The sequence below is a fragment of the Loxodonta africana genome, chromosome 4, assembly GCF_030014295.1.
Source record: "Loxodonta africana isolate mLoxAfr1 chromosome 4, mLoxAfr1.hap2, whole genome shotgun sequence".
Lineage (NCBI taxonomy): Eukaryota > Metazoa > Chordata > Mammalia > Proboscidea > Elephantidae > Loxodonta > Loxodonta africana.
The window spans coordinates 164,766,931-164,790,585 of NC_087345.1; the positions used below are offsets into that span (position 1 = coordinate 164,766,931).

Consider the following 23,655-nt stretch of genomic DNA (forward strand, 5'->3'; position numbering starts at 1 on the left):
GCCACTGAGTCGATTCCGACTCATAGCGACCCTATAGGACAGAGTAGAACTGCCCACAGGGTTTCCAAGGCTGTAAATCTTTACAGAAGAGGACTGCCACATATTTCTCCTGTGGAGCAGCTGGTAGGTTCCAACTGATGACCTTTCGGGTAGCAACCAAGCACTTAACCACTGTGCCACAAGGCTGGAATAATGAAGTTACTGTTAAGTCTGAGGGACCCCAAACACATAGTCAATCCCTCCCCCACTTCAAAATATTTGCCTAATTCTGAAGCTTTGCATAATGGAAATATAAAAGGCCAAGCTTCAACCTGTATTGAGTGTACTTTACCTTAGTTCTATGCTGTTGAGGAGCCCCCAGAACACACCAGGTGAGGTGAAAGCCTGGCAGGGAGTGGTGAGCTGAACCTCGATATGTGCAAGTGGTTTTTCCTTGGAACCACTTCACGATCCTGTCTATAGTTAGAGTCCGAACTCAGTCAGCCTCCGGGAGAGAGGCACTGCTGAGGGTTGGGAGAGCCAGAGGAACTTCCGGCAGTCAGGTGAGCTGGAGTGCCAAAATTGGAGAATTTGTGTTTCCAAATGCACAGCTGTTTTCTTCTGAAAATAGTCGCTGGATTCTGGAGCGGCACAGAGCAAGAGGCTAAAAATATAAATTGTAAACCTCTGAGTAGCATCCCCAGGTGGTCTAAAAGGTTACACGCTCGACTACAAGCCAAAGGGAGCACACCCAGAGGTGCCTGGTGGTCTGCTTCTGAAAGGGCACAGCCTTAAAAATCCCATTCAGTAGTTCTACTCTGCACACATGGGATCAGTATGAGTTGGAATAGACTTGATGGCAACTAACAATAACAACAACAAACCTCTGAGTAAAAGTCTCTGCAGTGTTCTCTGTGCTGAGACACCCAGCTCTTAGTTGAAAACTTGGAGGGATATGCATTAGGAATAGAGATGAACCAGAGGTTTTTTTTTTTTTAGAGGTAGATTAAATCTTATCAAGACAGCCACAAGCAGACTCAGCTCAGCTCTGCCTCTATTTGCCTGTCTTGCAGGCAGAGGCATAACTAAGGTATGGCAGGTCAGGGCACCTGCCTTGGGCTTAAGGACGGGCATTTATGAGCAGTTTCTATTGGCAATCATAGTTTCCGTTGAGAGCTGTGCGAGATCATTCAGCAATTTAAAAATAATTTTCATAGGTGCTATTTTCTGTAGATAGGCCCCTGCTTGCAGGAAAAAAGATGAATCACTTCTAGCACACAAACATCATCTGAAGTCTCTACAGTATTTTATATATACTATTTAGCCACCAAGTTGCTTGCCACTACAACTCAACAATTAAAAAAAAAAAAAAAAAGCCCAATTAAAAAATGGACAAAGGATTTGTGTGGATATTTCTTCAAAGAAGACATGGTCACTAGGCACATGAAAAGATGCTCAACTTCCTTAGTCACTTGGGAAATACAAATCAAAACCAAAATGAGATATCACCCTACTACACACACTACTATGATTCCAACTCATAGCTCTCCTATATCAACCCTATAGGTCAGAGTAGAACTGCCTCCATAGGATTCCCGAGGAGCAGCTGGTAGATTCGAACTGCTGACCTCTTGGTTAGTAGCCAAGCTCTTAACCACTGCGCCACACTAGGATGACTAAAATAAAAAAGATAGATGATAACAAGTATTGGAGAGGATGTGGAGAAACTGGAACTCTCATTCATTGCTGGTGGAATTGTAACTTCAATAAAACTCCAGCACGATTTTCGAGCACTTAATAAACCAATTCTAAAATTCATATGGGAGGGAATAGTCATACTAAATATTAGTACACAAAATCATAGTATAAAAACAGTTTGGTAAGGGAAAGTAATAGACAAATCAGCTAGCGGAGCAGAACAGAGAACACAAAAACAGACTATTTAGAATATTCTGGGACAGAGTATATGGCAGAGCGGTACCACAACCTAATCAGGAAGGGATGGATTATTTAGGAGATGGTGCTGGGGAAAAAAAAAACGTCCATGAAGAACGTTCTCTTTAGAACAATCAACTATACAAGACCAAAAGGGCAACATTTGCCCAAAACCAAAGATGAGAAGACAGGGTGGGACAAAGAAATCAGACTAATGGAAACGGGGAACCCAGGGAGGAAATGGGGAGAGTGCTCACACATTGGGGGATTGCAGCCAAGATCATGAAACAATCTGTTTACGAATCACTGATTGGAAAATTAACTTACTATGTAAACTTTCACCTAAAGCACAATAAAACGTTAAAAAATAAAAAAGAATCTTTGAAAGAGAGTACTGCTACACCCCCTCAGAGATTCTGGACCCACGTCTTCACTGTACCACGTGCCTCCATACGAAACCACTCCCTCTGTTCTGGAGTCCCCAATTTCTACTGACATCTCAGTTTGGTTGTCATTTGACTTTTGCTTTCAATTCCTCTCACCACTCACCCTGGGAAATTGTTTCTTGGATCACCATCAGCTAAATACTATGCAATTTATGAGTCAGCTCCATCCCACCCTAGGGTAGACTTCAGATAGCTGGACTGAGAGGGAGGGATGAGACACAGGAGTGTCTCCTCTGACTGCTGAGATTCTGGACTTATTCTGGCTTTGCTCTGGCATTTCTTGTGAAACTTGAATTTCATCTAAGATGAAAATGAGAGTTTTGTGGGTATACTCATATGGCAATATACATAGATATTACACATATAGTGTTTTTATATAATCAACACCATTATCAAATGCAGAGTTCTCTTTTCTCCATACTACAACGTGGACATTGGCTGAGAACAAAGAAGCAAGAGTCTCAACCTGTTAGGTGTGATGCTGGGGAGGGTACGTGCACCAGGAAACTGATATCACTCCTCTATCACAGGAGGCCAGCTGGCACCCGAGAAGGGAGAGTGTTCAGGAGAAAAGAGAAAGTTAAGGAGCAGAGTAGAGTTTCCAGCCCCCCAAATCCAAGAATGAGATGGTTTGCAACAAGTTCCAAGGTGAGGGGAGTTGTTGTAGGCCTTGAAGTCGATTTCGACTCATAACAACCCTATCGGACAGAGTAGAATTGCCCCATAGGTTTTCCTAGGTTGTAATCTTTATTTTTTTTTTAATCTTTATGGGAGAAGATCACCAGGTCTTTTCTCCTGCAGAACTGCTGGTGGGTTCCACTGTGACCACTGAGCCCTTAACCACTGCACCACCAGGGAAGGGTAGGGAAAAAAGGGCAGAAGGGGCTGCACTTGGCATATCCTATCTAAATTTCTGATTGTCAGAATCTCATTGGGATATTCATCTAGCGCTTCAGAGCCTGGGGTGAAAGGAAAAGTGGGAAGAGAGGGTGTGTGCATGTACCTTTAGATCTGTGGAACCCAGAGTGGTGTGGGAATAGCCTGTAAGTTTTCTACGAGCTTTGGAAGTGTAGAGTGAGTCCAATCAACTGCATGAGCTCAACAGGCAGAACAAGGGGATGACTTCAGATGAATGCATGTGGACTACCTCCTGGGGTTGAAATAGGAGCAGCTATGTTACCTGGCATGAGCCAGGTAGGGCTTTGTCCCAGCACTGGATGTGCCACACCTACAATACCACTTGTGTTGAGAGAATGACAGTGACATCAGCAGCTGTGCCAGCCATGCCACACTGTGAGATTAGGGACCAGCCCTCTCCCTTGTCAGCACTGCTTAAGTTCTGTCTCTCTGGAAATACAGGCAGCCCAGCAGAGACAGAGAGGGAGCTTGAAGATGAAGCTCTGAATTGCACTGGGACTGAATATAAATCATGAATGAATGGAGAAATCATTGCATTGGACTGCTACCTTGAAGTGTTTCCTCTAATAAACAAAAACGAGGGCTCCTAAGATCAGTTACAGTGAAATGAAGTTACCGTATTAGCACACCTCAGTCTGTGACTGTACAATTAATTTCCATACACACCATGATGCGGTGCTCTGGACATATACACTCTATAAAACAGTTGCCACCGAGTTGATTCTTACTCATGGTGATGGTGACCCCATGTATGTCAGAGGGGAACTGTGTTCCATAGGGTTTTCAATGGCTGACTAGATTGCCGTGCCTTTCTTCCAAGGAACCTCTAGGTGAACTCTAACCTCTAACCTTTTAGTTAGCAGTTGGGAGTGTTAAGCATCTGCACAACCCAGGGACTCCATATACACTCTATATGTGGTTGCTTATATCACAATGAATTAACAGCTGTGATGCAATCAACCTAGGGAGATATAATGCCTGTCCCCAAGTTATGGCCCAATTAATCAATTAAATGAGAAAACATACAGAAAGTGTGTAGGATATACTGCTGTCCTAAATATTTAGAGACCAAAAAAGAAGAATATGATTGTCAACATCTTGGATAATCACAAAAACAATCAGAAGTAAAACCAATACATTCTTGTAAATGGTCGGTAAAGAATAGGACGAATCCCATAAGAAGAGATGCAAGGTAAATCTTAAGGATGAAAGCGAATCCCATAGAAATAAACAAGGTAAAGATATTCTATTTGGCTTCAAAGATAGTCCAAAATTCATTTGCAGGGAAAGTAAATTACAATGCATATTGAAGTTTTCCTTTGTTCTCAGTCTCTTGTTTCCCTGGTATCTATCCTGACAATAACTCTGTGAGATAGCTCAAGCAGGTATTAATATGCATATTTTATAGATCACAAAGGAGTTAGCAGAACATATGTAGAAGGTAAAGTCAGAGTGCCAAGCAAAAAAATTTTACCGCAAGGAGATCCATCACTCCCAATTTGGTGTTGTTTTGTTATATGGATTCTTGTTGTATCACCTGAGATTATGTCAATGTAACATATACTGCATATGCAAAGATAATGCATAGAATGACATATATAATACAGAGTGCATGCTTATGAAATGCAGTGCAGATGTAGGGCCTTATCATCCCGTGATGTCACATGTAAGTTTCAAGGTTGACCCATCACATCAGACCGCCCTTTAATCCGTCAGCCCTGAATATGCTTGACTGTGAGAGACTCTTGCAAAAGAAATTTCTACTTCCCACATGGTAAGAAGAGGAGAATATGAGGGAAATAGTGAAGCGAATACAGAGTTTTAAAGCTGACATATTAGGACAAAGGAAAAAAAAACAGGCATTTTCTCTACTTGGCATTGCTTTTAGCCTTTTTAGAATTTTAGTTTCACTTTCTTCATTAAAACAAAACAAAACACAAGGTTGTTTCACTTTCTTCATTAAAACAAAACACAAGGATGACACAGGGAAGACAAATTAAAATGTTTATGTAAGTGGAAAATAGATCTTCAAGATTGAAAGAGCTGGTGATGTTTAGCTTGGCAAATGTTAGAGGATCTAATATATAAAGCAATTTTGCAAAGAAGATATTGACCAGTTAAGGGTCATCAGATGCAAATGAAGAACAGGACAAAGTGGAGGAAGGTGGCTGTATAGGTCTAACTAAGCCAGGTACCAGGGCAGCTGCCTTTCCTTGCTGCTCCTTTATAGCTGAAACCTTGACACAGGGAATGAAACAGTCTTGAGTTATTTTTCTTTCAAGTGCCATTGAGTACTCTTCTTTCTCAGACCAATTATTTTGCATTTCTTGTTAAAAGGGTATGAAGGCATTTTACATTAATTAATATGTAAGGAAAAATGCAAGGCCCCAACCTCCTTAAAAGATAATTATGTCACATTTTTATAAGTAGAATTTGTATATGCCACACTATACCTGTTCCTGAGAACAATGAATTTCTTTTCCCAGTTTTTGTTTATCCTCTCTGATTCCTTCCTAAACCTGTAACAAATGTACAGAGAGTTAAATATGGTATTAACTGTAAATGAATAATTATGGATCATTGTGACCAGTACCTTTCTGCCTTCTTTTTTTCATTCTCTAAAGTAGTCTTCAGTATTTCTATTTGGTCTTGCAAAGTTTTTCTGTCTTCACTCTTTCAATAGAAAACACAACACAAAGTGAAAATTACATGAACAATACTTCCTGTTTCTCAATAAATTTGAAAAGGCTACTTCTATTAAATAGCATGCATATTCTAACTACTGTCAAAAATAATTTGTGCATCTACTGGAAAATTATCACAAATGGAAGAGTTTAAGATTCCATGCCATGTTTTTGTTACATGGATTCACTTCAAATCTGCAGGCATTTTAATACTTAATATTTTAATATTATGAAGCAGCCAAAATTTATCTTCATCTCCTCCCTCCACCAGACTTGGCTTTTTCTAAATCTTATTTTCTCTCCCTTATTGTGGCCTCTCCATCTCTTCATCGTAGGTAGTGACTGCCACTAGTCACTCTATTTCCTCTTCTTCTCAAAACTGTTCTCAGGAAAGGATTTAACCAACTCCTTTACACTACAGCTTTTTGTCATTTCTCAGTATCGTTTACATTTTACAAGAGGATGAGTTTTTTTAGCACAAGGAATAACTCTCTAACAGTGGAATTGTAGGATATTGTGGAGGAGAAAGATTTCTTTGGGTGTGGCAGGGACACAACCCCAGACTCATACTGAAGAGGCAGTCAGGTTTTCTGTCTCTCCATAAAGCTGATTTTTAGTGTAGCTTCCAAAGTCATTGCTGCGTCTAAGAATAGCCAGCATCAATATAAACAGTAACTAGGTTAAAAATAATAGTCATACTAGTCATTATACCTTATGCTCTGGTACTTTTGCCTTCTTTTCTTGAGGAATTGAAATAGGTGGAGATCGTTTATGCTGGCAAGAAAATAAGCCAAGGTAAATAAAACATTTCAAATCAATGCATAAAGATGTGGCTTTTCTACAACTTACAGAAAGGCAGCCAAGACCTGAAACATGCCAACCATAGGCCCACAGGGGTCTTCCCTATTTTATTTATAAAGTGCAGTGTTTATACATTGAATTTGTAATCGGACCTTCATAACCCATTAAAACCAGTTTTCTACTACTGTTTTCTTAATTGCATTACTCTGTAGTTGTTGGTCAAATTTCACCCTTATACATTTTCTATGAAGTGGGCAGTTATTATCTAATGAAGTCACAAGCTTAAAAATGCTTTAAGATGATAATTAGGGTAAAATTTCACTACTATTCCTCTCTGGTAGCAGGAAAAGCAGTTTATTTAAAAAAAAATTTTTTTTTTTTCAGAAGTGGGGAAATACACTGAATATAAAAATTTTCTTGATTAGCCATTCCTATATAATGGGCAGCAAATGTTGCTACTTATTACCACCACTACCTTTTCCAAAGGAGTCCCCAGCTGGCACAAATAGTTAAGCACTCAACTACTAGCTGAAAGGTTGGTGGTCCAAATCCACCCAGAGGCGCCTCAGAAGATAGTATCGGTGCTCCACTTCTGAAAGGTCACAGACTTGGAAACCCCGTGGAGCAGTTCTACTCTGCACACATGGGCTCGCCATAATTCAGAATCGACTCTATGGCACCTAATAACAACAACATCCTCCGAGCTGCTGCCATTAATCTAAACACCCTTTGACCTTTTGCCTACCTTGGTGGGGTTGGCTCTTTCAAGGAGGATCTGGAGCCAAGTCTGGGAGTATGGGTTAGAGAGAGCTGAATCGTTCTGCAGAATAAAGTAAAAGGAGCCTAGAGCTCCCAGAGCAATCAGGAGTGAGAGAGAGAGAAGGAAGGGATGACTGGCATAAAACCACAAGGCTGGAAGTGCTACATGTGTGGTGAGGCCATGGGTGAACCATGAAGGGTGAAGCCCAATACTCAGTGTGAAGTGGCATTTTGGTAACGTAAATTCTCCCTCTTGCTTACCTTCTTCAAACCTCCTTAAACTTAACAAAGGTATACCTTGAATAGGCAGTTTCAGCAAAACTTGCAGAATCAAAATTCAGTGTCTGATTCAGCAAAATGCAAACTGGGATAGCAAGCAGAGCACGATGAGACTCAGAAAGACTGACTGAATTCAGGGGAAGGAGTTCAGAGGCAGCGACAACTCCAGAGGTAAGTGCCAGTGAGCATCTGCCAGTGAGCGTGGGAGACACTTTAGCCTCGAAGCAGAGAATATGGTTTTGAGCCAACTTTAATTCTACCTTATGGAGCAGAGAGAACCCAGATGCTGTCAGCTGCCACTTATAAAAATAACAAAACATTTTACTAACAATCATAAAGCTGCAAATTATTGAGTGCCTTTTTTGGTGCTGTGTGCCAGGCACTTCAGATATATTATCATTTATTTCCTTTTATTGACCCATTCACTTTTTCATTCGTATTACATTAGATTTTTAATGATAGATAAAAACAAACAAACAAAACCTCAGGAGTCCCTGGGCAAATGGTTACGCTCCCAGCTCTTAACCAGAACGTTGGTGGCTTGAACCCTCCTAGAGGCACTTCAAGAGAAAGGCCTAGTGATCTGCCTTGAAAACCCTACGGAGTACAGCTCTACTCTATACACATGGGATGCCATGATTTCTAAATAGATACATATAAATTACCGCATGACTCTTTAAAAAAAAAAAACGTTAAATAGTATGTTGTTATTAGTTGCCATCAAGTTGATTCTGACTCATGGCGACACCATGTGTGCAGAGTAGAACTGCTCTATAGTGTTTTCAAGGCCGTGACCTTTCAGAAGCAGATCACCAGGCCTGTCTTCTGAGGTGCTTCTGGGTGGGTTCAAACTACCAAACTTTCGGCTAGCAGTTGAGTGCTTAACCATTTGCATCACTCTGGGCCTTCTTCTGGGCCTTCCTCGAATAGTATACAAGGACATAAAACTCTCGCTTCCCAGATGCAAGAGTACTGTCCTTTTTTAGTTTTTCTCCTGGTTATCATTATAAATTAATAATAGTCTTTATTGATTTCGTTCCCCACAAATAAAGGGGAAGAATTTAGAGCATTTATTTTACCTTCCACCTCTGTTCTCTCCACAGCTCACATTTTCTGTTTGTATGCTTAGTTCCTATGATGGTTGCCTTTATTATGACTTAAGTATATGTAAACTTCTACCTTGACTTATTAACTCCCTGTTGTGAAAGGTGGGAATTTTATTTTATTTACTTTTTTTTTTTTTGTCTTCCCAACGTTCTTCACCCCTTCAACTTCCCAATATTTGGAAGGAATGTTTTCTTTCTTTCTTTTTGAATGTTTTTCTTTTTTGGAAGGAAAAAATGTTATTCTTTTATATTGTTGATGTATATAACATGGTTCTATAACTATAAGTTCTCTATATTGTATCTATAGATTGATTCTAAAAGCTGAACTCTAATAAATTTACATGTACACTATGTTTATGTAAGTATTATTTATTATAGAGTCAAGTAGTGTAATTGGATCCATAGATAAGGAAATGTAAGCTTATTAATAAAACTTTGCTATTAAATGAGGCTCTTCCAAGTGTTAAATGTTTAATGCATTGACTTAACATTTTTTCCAGCGTCCTTCACTTCTTCTGAGTCATAGCTGCTTTCCCTTTTTCTTGTGTCCATGTCATTCTACAGTTGGATTCCTTTTGCCTTTGGTTAGAGTATTTCTTATGTAATTTTTTTATACAGGGTAAACTTTTTGAGTTTTTTATGTAGTTTTTTATTTTGCTTATATACTAAATTGATGATTTAGCTGGATATAGGACTCAGGTTCAAACCTTTTAATTTTTCTTTTTGAAGGCATCATTTTAATTTTGTACAGCAACCATTGTTGCTGATGGGAAGATTAACGTAAGTCCATTTTTCATTGCAGATAAACTGTATTTCTCTCTTTGTAATTCTTGGAGAGCTGAAATTTCACCAGGATGTATCTATGGTTTCATCAGTTCTAAGCCACGCATTCCCTAGACCCTCAGCATTTTAGCAGATTTGAAATTGGGGTGTTTTACGATTGGCGTGGAGATCACAGTTAATAGACAGGAGCTGTTCCTTGCTAGCGGTATATAAAACAATGGTGTGTTTTACACCCAGTGGCATACCAGGTTTGATGAGATACAGTAGATGTCCTGCTTTTCTTATTTACCCTGCTTGGCACTTGGGTGTGCCTTTCCACCAGAAGGTTAATTTTTTATTTAGCTTGTGGAAATTTCCTTCTGTTTCTTTGATTACTGTCTTCCCTCCACTGTATCTATTTTGCCTTCAGAAACTCCTGTCAGAAAGACATTAAACTTCCCGGACATAGTCTCCATATCTTAACTTTTCTCTCATGCTGTCTACCATTTTGCACTGTTCTAGGAGATTTTCTTGACTTTATCTTCCAGATTATTAATTAGATCTTCAGATGCATCTATTTTATTATTCAGCCTGTCCACTGCTTCTTTTTTTTTAAATTTTGTTACTTTCAAGCAATTGTTCTTATCCTCAGACTATTCCTTTTTCATAGCACCCTGTTCTTGCTAATGAATAAAAGATTGAATATCATCAAAATTTTTATTAATAAAAATATTTTTTAATTCTTACCTGATCCCTGCATTAACTGTTTCCTACAGGGCCAGGTGCTTTGTTTGTTCTCTTTGTTTTGTTCTTTCACTCATTAAATATTTACCAAATTCCTACTATGTGCCAGGAATTGTTATAAGCACTGAAATACGATAGGGAACAGAGCAGGACTGAAGTAAAGAACACAGATGTGTAAAGAATTATGAAAGAGATAGAATTTAGGGTACTTTGTGAAAGAAAAGAGAGGTGTCTGGAATTTCTCATTTGGGCAACTAGATGGAGGGTGGAACCATCCTCTGATAAGGAAAGAAATAAGAATATGGACTATTTTTCATATGCTAGTTTTTTTTGTGTGCGTGTCTGTGCCTGTGTGTGTGTGCGTGCATGTGTGTGTGCGTGCATGTGTGTGTGTGTGTGCATGTTCTGTTTTTTAATGAGGAAGAATTTGGTAAATTCTGATTCAGACACTTTGTGTTTGGCACCATCAAATGGAGACATACAATAGGCGACTGGGACAAGGGCCTGGAATTTGAGATAGCAGTCTACCCTAGAGATATAATTTGGGAGCCACCAGTAGGTTAGTTGAAACTAAAGAATTGGGTATGGCCATTCATGAAATCCAATGAAACAGAAAAGCAGAAGGCTAAGAATGGAACCCTGAGCCCTATAGCTCTGATCACATTGAAATTTTGTTACTTTCAAGCAATTGTTCTTATCCTCAGACTATTCCTTTTTCATAGCATCCTGTTCTTGCTAATGAATAAAAGATTGAATATCATCAAAAACTTTTTTAATAAAACTATTTTTTAATTCTTACCTGATCCCTGCATTAACTGTTTCCTACAGTCTGACCTATAGCTCTAATTTACCCCCGGCTGATAAAAGGCTCCTCAGGACTGACTTAATCCTGGCTGTGGCCCTAACCCCTTGCTCCTATCTCACCTCTCTAAGCTCTAACTCCTACTCCATCAGTACCTACCATCCTGGGGAGTCCTTTGGTGGTCCTGGAACAACACAAATAACTGTTTCCTTAGTTGTCTACACATATTTCAAACTTCTTCGAAAAAACTATCACCTACCACCACAAGCACAGGGATTCAGTCTTTCCAAAGTCTATGTGACAGGGAGTCAGTCAAAAAGAAAGCTGTCTTAGTTGTCTAGTGCTGCTGTAACAGAAATACCACAAGTGGATGGCTTTAAGAAACAGAAATCTATTTTCTTACAGTTTAGGAGGCTAGAAGTCCGAATTCAGGGTTCCCGAACTAGGAGAAGGCTTTCTCTCTCATTTGGCCCTGGAACAAGATCTGTGTCTCTTCTGAGCTTCTGCTCCTAGGCAATCTTCATATGGCTTGACATCTCTTTTCCTCCATCTCTGCTTCTCACATGCGTGTTTAACCTCTTTTATATCTCAAAAGAGATTGACTTGAGACACACCCTACACTAATCCTGCTTCATTAACTTAACAAAGATTATGTGGGATTATAACAACAGGCATAGAGGATAGGATTTACAATACATAATTCTGTGGGACCCAATTCAATCCATACAACAATACAATTTCACAGCAACAACAAAAAGTCTTTGTTATCATCAGCCTTCCTGGGCTTCAGAAGAGTGGGGGTCACCAAAGTGACATCAGGCACACACTTTTTGGGGTCCTTCCACTTGTTCTCAAAAAAAAGGCACAGTCCACTTGAACCACCTCTCTATTCAGGGCATAACAAGTACAGAGTGAGTTCATTACCATGTGGTTAACAATGGACCAAGGAAGCCATTGAGGGGTAAGAGATCAACCTTGGAAGGCATTTGCTTAGCGTGCTAAAGGGAAAAAATTAACCCAAATTTAAAATATTAATCCATAGTAAGTTAGGTAATCAAACTGGTAAAACAAAATAAGTTGCAATGTAGAATGACATTTGTATTTATTTCATTATATCCAAAGATACACCAGTTATTTAAAATTTATAAAATGACTCTGTTTAAATTCATAGACAGTAACAACTAGTTCCAATTGTTAAGGCTCCCTTTTCCTGAATCTCATGTAATGATCAACTATGTAATAACTAGAGATAAGGCTGTGCTAAAGCATATCTCTTGTAAAGCAAATAATTATTTAATCTCTCCTAAAGACAATATCTTACAAAGATGAAGATAGCTTCTCTTTTCATTAAAAAAAAAAAAAAAAAAAAAAGCACCTATGCAGACTACAGTGTTTGCTCGCAGGTTTGAATTGAACTTTCAACTTTGCTACAGTATGCTATATTGAATCTCTGTCCACATTAGACCATCATTTTGTTTTGTCAGCTGCTGACATTCCACTTTTGCTGGAATACACATGCTGATCTTTATGTGGCCAGTTCACCGACAGGTGCAAACAGCAGACTGCTGAACAATAGACAGGGGTAAAAATAAATGGTAACATTAATATAGATGTAGTTATCACCCTGTATAGGAAAATTTAAATTAAATGATTGTGAAGGTAACCAAAAAATGGGATTAGAAATAATTTATTATAAGCATTTGTCATTTAAAAAATTGTATATTTACTTATAACTAAAATTCATAAAATTAAGAAATAAGGTTCATTTACAGCAGAAGTTGTGATTCGTAAGTTTGCTTCCCATTTTTTAAGCACTTAAGACATGTTAAAAAAATCAACATTTAACATATATAATCTTTAAAATTAGGAACCAACAGCCACGGTTTGTCATAACTGAAGCAGCACAATTATGTTTATTAACTGCCAAAAGATTGACTATATTCCAAATCATATCCTTTCCTTTCTTTTCTTTCTTGTCAATGAAAGAATCATTATACTCTTCTTTTTCTCTTTATTTCTACAAACATCCCTCTTGTTGAAACTTTGGTCATTCTTTCTGGAAGGTATTTTTGCCTCCTTGTCTTTTTCTCCTTTAACCTGTAAATATATTACTGTCACAACAATCTTTCTAACTCTTCAGAAAGAAACATTATTTTCTTTCTCTAAAATTTCAGTAAACTTGACTTTCATATTAACACTTTTTTCTTTTTTACCTTCCAAGCAAACAACTATTTTTGAACACCAGTAATATGCCAGTGGTGGTGTGGGGTTGTAGGAGTGAAAAAGGACATGAGAAGAGGAGAAACAGCTGTCTGTGCTCACAATTTGGAGAGAAGAAATTTGAGAAATAAAAACACTGAAAACAAGACATGAAGCCATGTGGAATCAAGCGTTAATCATTGTGTAGGCCAAACATTTACATACATATATTACTAGTGAATTTTTTTCTAACAAATAGTTAAGCTATGGAAGTCTTTAAAAAATATAACAAAACTTTCCTCATTTGATGTACCCATATCATGTCTTCTAAGGGACTGTGAAGCCCTACAGAATCCAGGGTGATCCAGGCTATATAAAAATCTCAAGTATGTCTTCTCAAAGGGCCTTTGGCCACAAACACCTATGTGGGCTTGGCCTCTTCACTTGACTCCAGGCCATCCTTTTGTTCGCTGCAGGAAGTCAGGTATATAGAAGCAGCATAAACCAAAAACCAAACCTATTGCTGTCGAGTCAACTCTTACTCATGGGGACCCTAATGTTAGAGAGCAGAACTACTCCATGGGGTTTTCTTGGCGGTAATCTTTATGGAAGCTGATCAGCAGGCTTTTCTCCCACGGTGCCACCGAGTGAGTTTGAACTGCCAGTCTTAAGGTTAGCACATGATTTATTAAACTTTCCAATCTAAAAAAATTTTAATCAAAACCCTTACATGATGGGCGTGTTCTCTATTAAAGATGATGAAGTCATTTATGATTAAAAAAAATAGAAACATTATCTCAGGAAGGCACTAGTAAATTGATAGGGATTAGTTAAGGAAATTGTGCACATAATGGATTATCTGTATTCAGTGACATGGTATGGCATTCCCCACATCTTGCTGAGTATGCATATCTGCATCAAGATTTGTCTGAAAGGATGGTCACAAGATGTTTTAAGTGGTTATGTCTGGGTAGTAGGATTAAAAAAAAAAAACTTTCTTCTTTTGACATTTCTTTACTGAGCAAATTTTGTATAATAAGTATGTATCAGTTTTAGAAAAAATGTTCCAGACTTCCTGCTCCCACTTAGGATGCAAAGAATACCAGTCCTGCCCTAAAAAATCCAAATAAGCTACAAAATTGCAACAGTTCTTGAGCCCATCCGAGAACTGACACCCAAAGAGGAATTAGCCCCTCCCAGGAGATATGGGACACGCAAACTGTCTCCTTTATGGCAAGGCATGGAGGAAGAAGCACCATGCCAGTCACAACATAAGCAGCTAAGAAGAATCAACTAAAATAAAAAGGATTGCCAAAGGCCACGTATGGGCTAGCAAGGCAGTCTGAAATAGCTGGAACCACATGTTCAAAGGGGAGTTTGCACTCAGTCATATGCTTTTTCCCAGAGACCCCTCCAGATGCTCATGAGAAAAACTGAGGGCATATCAGGAGAAAGAAGAGAGTCTGTTGACAGTACAGGCTGGAGGAGGTCATCAAACGTAGGTCCTTTCCTAGGAAGAAAAAGTCTTAAGCCCCTGGGAAAAGAGTAGCAAACTCTCTGGCCAATAAGACTCAAAGATGCTATGGAGAACTATTAGTCACCAAGTCCCACCTGCTTTCCTGAGGTCTTTCTTTCCTATGAAGGAAAAGCTTTCATTTCTTGAAGAGAGTCAGCAAAGCCTCTTGCCAAATTCAAATACAAAGTAGAGGTAGTTTGCCACAGGTAGGAGGGATAGGAATGTTAAAAAGCCCTAGTCCTGAGACCCAGGCACACAGGGCCTCCTAAAGACTGAGGTCAGGCCAGGAAAACAGAGCACCCTCTCTGCCTGCACTGATAGAATACGAAGCAATAGCAATCTACCATTGAGGGTGGGGTATGAGCATGGAGAGAGACTTCCTCTATAGCACAGGTACACAGACTTTGCTGAAAACTGAGGGTGAAGCATCAACATTGAGAAAAGCTATTTCTAACAAATGTTGTTACCCCAGCCCTCACTCCAAGCACGTACACATTGTTAAAGGACTATGAAGGCTATGGTCTACTAAAGAGAATCATAACAACAACCAAGTTCAATTCAACTAAACTCCCGACTATACTGGCTCAACCACTCACACCAAACAGCCTGATATAAGAGGAAACATGTCCATTCAGGTGTGAATACTGTTTACTTCAGTCTCTACTGTTCTACACATGAAGTCCAACATTCAATCAAAAGTTATGAGACACATAAAAAGGCAAGGGAAAAAACAAGAAATTGTCAGGAGACAAAGCAGTCAACAGAAAAAGGGTCAGAGATGACCCAGATGTTGAAACTATCATACATGGACTTTAAAATAACTAGAAAGTGTTAAAGACTGTAGGAGGAAAGATGAACAACATGCATGATGAAAAACAGACGGGGAATTTCAGCAGATACATGGAAAATATAAAAAAGAGTGAAAATGAAATGCTAGAATAAAAAATGATATCAAGGATAAAGAATTCTTTTGATGGGCTCACTCATCAGTAAATTCAACACAGCTGAGGTAAACAATTAGTAAATTTGAAATATGTCAATAGAAATTCCCCAAACTGAAATATAAAGTGTAAAAAAAAAAAAAGTTTAAAACATAATGAACAGAGCATCCAAGAGTTGTGAGATAATATCAAATAGTCTATCATAGGTATAATTTGAATCTCAGAAGGAGAAGGGAGAGAAAATAGGGCAAAAGAAAAATAATTGAAGACAATAATCAAGAATTAATGCAGGACATCAAACCACTAATTCGGGAACCTCAGATAACCTCAAGTAGGAGAAACTGAAAAAAAAAGAATGCAACGAACACTATAATACGTTATAGTCCAACTGCTGAAAAGCAAATATAAACAGAAAATGCTGAAGGCAGTCAGAAATAAAAGATGCGTTATAAACACAGAGACAAAGATAAAATTTATAGCATAATTCTTGTCAGAAAGACCATGGAATGACATCTTCCAAGTACTAAAATAAAACTGTCAACCCCAAATTCTGTACCTAGAAAAACATCTATCAAAAATGAAGGCAAAATAATTTTTTTTTTCCAGATAAAATGAAGTTGGGAGAATCCATTGCCAGGCAAAGGGAATATGCAACTTAAATCCACACAAAAGAATAAATGTTCCAGAAGTGCTAATAAGTGAAGATCTGCTGGTGACAAATTATATCAGTTTTTGTTATGTCAAAACATCTATATTAAACCTTCAATTTTGAATATAGAATGTTAATAATTCCAAAGTACAGCACCTTTAACAAAAGCATTGGAAATGATTCTTGAAAGGTATTTGGAGCCAGATGCATGGACAGACAGATGTGAGTTTCACAGTGGAGACTAGAGAGCTCTTAAGAAATGTTGTCTTTATTGCCGAAGGCTAAGCTATAGGGTCACTATGAGTCAGAATCAACTCCTCAGCAACCAGATTTTTTAAGCTATTTGGTGGGAGATTTCCAAAGGTTCCTACAGATTGCAACAGCTTTTTAGCTACAGGCATATGCAATAATGGCAGGTAGGATGAGTGACAGCAAGTCAAATCCTCCGTCTTCTGGTAGAAAGACCCAAGTCTCAGTTTGACAGTATGGGTGGCGTATCCAGCCTCCCAACATCAGGACCCTGGCCAAATGACCTGACCCAGGACTGGCCTCAGCTCCCAGTGGGAACTTGAGAGGAACCCATAGCTGAAGGGCAGCCAAACGGAACTGAGCAACACGATGAAGTAAGGGGTCAGCTGGCTGCATCTGTTCAATGGCTCCGATGTCAAGGGTGACACTTCCTCTGTTACCTTCAAGCTGTTATCATATGTGGTCAAGACTGTCTTAAGAAGTGGACCTAGCTCAATTTATAGCAATAGATGCACACGTAAAAATGAAGAAAGTGAGAAGATCAAAACAATTAGCTATACAACTCAAGAAAATAGAAAGAGAACAGCAAAAAAAGCCCACAGCCACCAGAAGAAAAGAAATAATAAAGATCAGAGCAGAAATAAATGAACTAGAGAATTGAAAAACCAAAGAAAGAATCAACAAAACCAAAAGTTGGTTATTTGTAAGGACCAACAAAATCGACAAACCACTGGCCAAATTGACAAAAGAAACACAGAAGAGGACACAAATAACCTAAATAAGAAATGAAATGGGGGACATTACAACAGACCCAACTGAAATAAAAAGGATCATAACAGAGCTTTATGAAAAACTATACTCCAACAAACTTGAAAACCTAGAGGAAATGGACAAATTTCTAGAAACACACTACTTACCCAGACTGATACACAATGATGTTGAAAACCTGAACAGACCCATAACAAGACAAGAGATTGAAAAGGTAAAAAAAAAAAAAAAAAAAAAACTCCTAACAACAACAAAAAAAGCCCAGGCCCAGATGGCTTCAGTGGAGAATTCTACCAAACATTCAGAGAAGAACTTACACCAGTACCACTCAAATTATTTCAAAATATAGAAAAGGAAGCGATACTTCTGAGTTTATTCTATGAAGCCAGCATAACCCTGATGCCAAAACCAGGCAAAGACACCACACAAAAAAGAAAATTACAGACCAATATCTCTCATGAATATAGATGCAAAAATTGTCAACAAAATTCTAGCCAATAGAATTCGGCATCATATCAAAAAAATAATATACCACGACCAAGTAGGATTCATACCAGGTATGCAAGGATGGTTGAACATCAGAAAATCAATCAACATAATCCACCACATAAATAAAAGGAAAGAAAAGAATCACATCATCATCTCAATTGATGCAGAAAAGGCATTTGACAAAGTCCAACACCCATTCCTGATAAAAACTCTCAATAAAATAGGTATAGATGGGAAATTTCTAAACATAATAAAGGGCATCTATACAAAACCAACAGCCAACATCATTCTTAATGGAGAAAGGCTGAAAACATTCCCCTTGAGAACAGGAACAAGACAAGGATGCCCTTTATCAACACTCCTACTTAATGCTGGAAGTTCTAGCTAGAGCAACAAGGCAACAAAAAGAAATAAAGGGCATTCAAACCGGTGATGAAGAAGTTAAACTGTCCTTATTTGCAGGTGATATGATACTTTACATAGAAAACCCAAAAGACTCAACGAGAAAACTACTGGAACTAATAGAAAGATTCAGCAGAGAGGCAAGATACAAATTAAACCTACAAAAATCAGTTGGATTCCTATACGCCAATAAGGAGAATGATGAAAAAAACAATTCAGGAAAACAATACCATTTACAATAATAATAAAAAAAAATAGCCCCTAAAAAATAAAACACTTAGGAATAAATCTAACCAGAGATGTAAAAGACCTATACAAAGAAAACTACAAAATACTACTGCAAGAAACCAAAAGAGATCTACATAAATGGAAAAACATACCATGCTCATGGATAGGTAGACTCAACATTGTGAAAATGACAATTCTACCCAAAGCAATTTACAAATACAATGCAATACCAATCCAAATACAAAAACATTCTTTAAAAACTAATCATTAACTTTATATGGGATATGAAAAAGCCCCACATAAGTAAAGCACTATTAAAGGAAGAATAAAGTAGGACTTGCACTACCTGAGCTCACAAACTACTATACAGCTATGGTAATCAAAACAACCTGATACTGGTACAATGACAGATACATTGACCAATGGAACAGGATTGAGAACCCAGATGTAAATCCACCCACCTAAGGTCACCAGATCTTCAGCAAGAGCCCAAAGTCCATCAAATGGGGAAAAGACAGCCTTTTTTAACAAATGGTGCTGGCAAAACTGGATGTTCATCGGCAGAAAAATGAAAACAGGACCCATACCTCACACCATACACAAAAACTGATTCAAAATGGATCAAAGACCTAAATATAAGGCCAAAAACTATAAAGCTCATAGAAATAAAAATAGGGTCAATGCTAGAGGCATTAGTAGGATACAAACCATAACCAACAACACACAAACTCCAGAAGATAAGCTAGATAACGGGGATCTTCTAAAAATTAAACACTTATGCTGATCAAAAGACTTCACCAAAAGAGTAAAAAGAGAACCCACAGACTGGGGAAAAAATTTGGCTATTACAAATCAAAGGTCTGATCTGTAAAATCTACAGGAAAATCTTCTAACACCTCTACAACAAAAAGACAAACAATCCCATTAAAAAAGGGGCAAATGAAATGAACAGACACTTCACCAAAGAAGACATTCAAGTGGCCAAAGGACACATGAGGAAATGCTCATGATCAGTAGCCACTAGAGAAATGCAAATCAAAAACCACAATGAGATACCACCTCACCTCAGCATTACTGGCACAAACCCATAAAACAGAAAATAACAACTGTTGGAGAGGCTGTGGGGAGATGGGAACGCTTATGCACTGCTGGTGGGAATGCAAAATGATACAATCATTTTGGAAAATGATATGGCACTTCCTTAGAAAGCTAGAAATAGAAATACCATATGATCTAACAATTCCACTCCTAGGACTATAACCTTATCCTAGAGAAATAAGAATCGTTACACGAATAGACATTTGCACACCAGTGTTCATTGCAGCATTGTTCACGACAGCAAAAAGATGGAAAAAGCCTAGATGCCCATCCACAGATAAAGGGATAAACAAATTATGATACATATGCACAGTGGAGTATTACGCAATGATAAAGAACAATGATGAATCTGTGAAGCATCTCATAACATGGAAGAATCTGGAGGGCATTATGCTCAGTGAAATAATTCAATCACAAAAAGACAAATATTACATGAGACCACTACTATAAAAATCCATGAAAACAGTTTACACACAAAAAGAAACAATTTTTGATAGTTACTTGAGGGGATGGAAAAACACTAAATAGGCAATAGGTAAGTGGTAACTTTGGTGAAGGGTAAGACAGTACACAATACTGGGCAAACCAGCACAACCTGTACAAGGTAAGGTCACGGAAGCTCTATAGACACATCCAAACTCCCTGAGGGACTAAATAGCTGGGCTGAGGGCTGAGGGCTGAGGGGACCATGGTCTCAGGGAACATCTAGCTCAATTGGCATAACATAGTTTATAAAAAAATGTTCTACATTCTACTTTGGTGAGTAGCGTCTGGGGTCTTAAAAGCCTACGAGTGGCCATCTAGGATACTCCACTGTTCTCACCCCTTCAGAAGCATGGAAGAATGAAGAAAACTAAATATATAAGGTAAACATTACACCAAAAGACTAATGGACCACATCTCCCACGGCCTCCATCAGACTGAGGCCAGTGCAGCTAGATGGTGCCTGGCTACCACCACTGACTGCTCTGATAGGGATCACAATAGAGGGTCCTGGACAGAGCTGGAGAAAAATGTAGAACAAAATTCTAACTCACAGAAAAAGACTAGACTTATTGGCCTGACAGAGACTGAGAAACCCGAGAGTATGTCCCCCTGACACCCTTTTACCTCAGTACTAAAGTCACTCCTGAAGTCCACCCTTCAGCCAAAGATTAGACAGGCTCATAAAACAAAACAAGACTGAAGGGGCACAACAGCCCAGGGGCAAAGACTGGAAGGCAGAAAGGGACAGGAAAGCTTGTAATAGGGAACCCAAGGCCTAGAAGGGAGAGTGTTGACACGTCGTGAGGCTGTTAACCAATGTCGTAAAACAGTATGTGTACTGTTTAATGAGAAACTAGTTTGTTCTGTAAACCTTCATCTAAAGTACAATAATAATAAAACAAAGAAGTGGACCTAGGAATTGCACTGATGGATGAAGAGTGCCTAAGGAAGAATAGGAATTGATACAAACCCCAAATTGATCTTTTCCTTGATTTCCACAGCAATATATTAGGTCCTTTAAATTATACTGTTGTTATTAGGTGCCATCAAGTTGGTTGCAACTCGTAGTGACCCTACATACAACAGAATGAAACACTGCCAATCCTGTGTCACCCTCCCAATCATTATTATGTTTGAGCCCATTGTTGTAGCCACTTTGTCAGTCCATCTCCTTGAGGGTCTTCGTCTTTTTCGATGACCCTCTACTTTACCAAGCACGATGCCCTTCTCCAGGGACTGGTTCCTCCTGATAACATGCCCAAGGTACCTGAGACCAATTCTCATCATCCTTGCTTCTAAGGAGCATTCTGGCTGTACTTCTTCCAAGACGGATTTGTTCATTCTTTTGGCAGTCCATGGTGTATTCAATATTCTTCACCAACATCATAATTCAAAGGTATCAGTTCTTCAGTCTTCCTTATTCATTGTACAGCCTTTGCATGCACATGAGGCAATTGAAAATACCATGGCTTGGGTCAAGTGCACCTTAGTCCTCAAAGTGACATCTTTGCTTTTTAACACTTTAAAGAGGTGTTTTGCAGCAGATTTGCCCAACGCAATGCATCATCTGATTTCTTGACTGTTGTTTTCGTGGGAGTCGCTTGTGGATCTGAGTAAAATGAAATCCTTGACAACTTCGATCTTTTTGTTTATCATGATGTTTATTAGTCCATTTGTGAGGATTTCTGTTTTCTTTATGTTGAGGTGTAATCCATATTGAAGGCTGTAGTCTTGGATCTTCATCCGTAAGTGCTTCAAGTCTTCTGCACTTTCAGGAAGCAAGGTTGTGTCATCTGCACAATGCAGGTTGTTAACGAATCTTCCTCCAATCCTGATGCCCCATTCTCCTTCATATAGTCTGGTTTCTCAGATATTTGCTCAGCATACAGGTTAAACAAGTATGGTGAAAGGATACAACTTTGACTCGCCCTTTTCCTGATTTTAAATCACACAGCTTCCCTCGCTCTGTTTGAACGGCTGCCTCTTGGTCTACGTACAGGTTACACATGAGCACAATTATGTGTTCTGGAAGTCCCATTCTTCACAATGTTATCCATAATTTGTTATGATCTACACAATCGAATGCCTTTGCATAGTCAATAAAACACAGGTAAACATCTTTCTGGTATTCTCTGCTGTAAGCCAAGATCCATCTGACATCATCAGTGATATCCCTCCTTCCACATTCTCTTCTGAATCTGGCTTGAATTTCTGGGAGTTCCCTGTAGACATGCTGCTGCAATCATTTTTGAATTATCTTTGGCAAAATTTTACTTGTGTGTGATATTAATAATATCATTTGATACTTTCTGCTTTCTGTTGGATCATCTTTCTTTGGAACAGGCACGGACATGGATATCTTCCAGTTGGTTGGCCAGAGAGCTGCCTTTCAAATCTCTTGACATAAATGAGTGAGTACTTCCAGCCCTGCATCCGTTTGTTGAAACATCTCAATTGGTATTCTGTCAATTCCTGGAGCCTTGTTTTTCACCATTCACTTCAGTGCAGCTTGGACTTCTTCCTTCAGTACCATCAGTTCATGATTCTACGCTATCTCCTGAAATGTTTGAACTTCAATGAATTCTTTTTGGTACAGGGACTCTGTGTATTCCTCCCATCTTCTTTTGATGCTTCCTGTGTTACTCAATATTTTCCCTTTATAATACTTCATATTGTACCTCGAGGCTTGAATTTTTTCTTCAGTCTTTCAGCTTGAGAAATGCCAAGTGTGTTCTTCCCTTTTGGTTTTCTAACTCCAGGTTTTTGCACATTTTATTATAATACTTTGTCTTCTTGAGTCGCCCTTTGAAATGTTCTGTTCAGCTCTTTTGCTTCATCATTTCTTCCATTCACTTTAGCTACTCTATGTTCAAGGGCAAGTTTCAGAGTCTCTTCTGACAACCATTTTTTTTTTCTCTCTTTCCTGTCTTTTTAATGACCTTTTGCTTTCTTCATGTATGATGTCCTTGATGTCATTCCACAACTTATCTGGTCTTTGGTCATTAGTGTTCAATGCGTCAAATCAATTCTTGAGATGGTCTCTTAATTCAGGTGGGATATGCTCAAGGTTGTACTTTGGCTCTTGTGGACTTGCTCTAGTTTTATTCACCTTCAACTTGAACTTGTGTATGAGGAATTGATGGTCTGTTCTGCAGTCGGCCCCTGGCCTTGTTCTGACGGATATTGAGCTTCTCCATTGTCTCTTTCCATAGATGCAGTTCACTTGGTTCCTGTGTATTTCACCCGGTGAGGTCCATGTGTATGGTCACCGTTTATGTTGGTGAAAAAAGGTATTTTCAATGAAGAAGCCATTGGTTTTGCAAAATTCTATCATGCTGTCTCTGGCGTCATTTCTATCACCAAGGCAATGTTTTCCAGCTATTTTTTTTTTAATCCTTCTTTGCGGAAACCCTGG

General features: G+C 38.7%; 1 protein-coding gene across 1 annotated transcript in view; it reads right to left on the reverse strand.

Annotated features, from left to right (window-relative positions):
* C4H10orf67 (chromosome 4 C10orf67 homolog) overlaps window positions 1-23,655 on the reverse strand; it is a 156,044-nt gene that overhangs the window by 47,228 nt on the left and 85,161 nt on the right. Inside the window, exons 11-12 of the mRNA XM_023548734.2 lie at window positions 5,872-5,951; window positions 5,732-5,797 (exon numbers count right to left, since the gene is read on the reverse strand). Coding sequence (XP_023404502.2) covers window positions 5,732-5,797; window positions 5,872-5,951 — 146 coding nt within the window. The remainder of the gene's footprint in view (window positions 1-5,731; window positions 5,798-5,871; window positions 5,952-23,655) is intronic.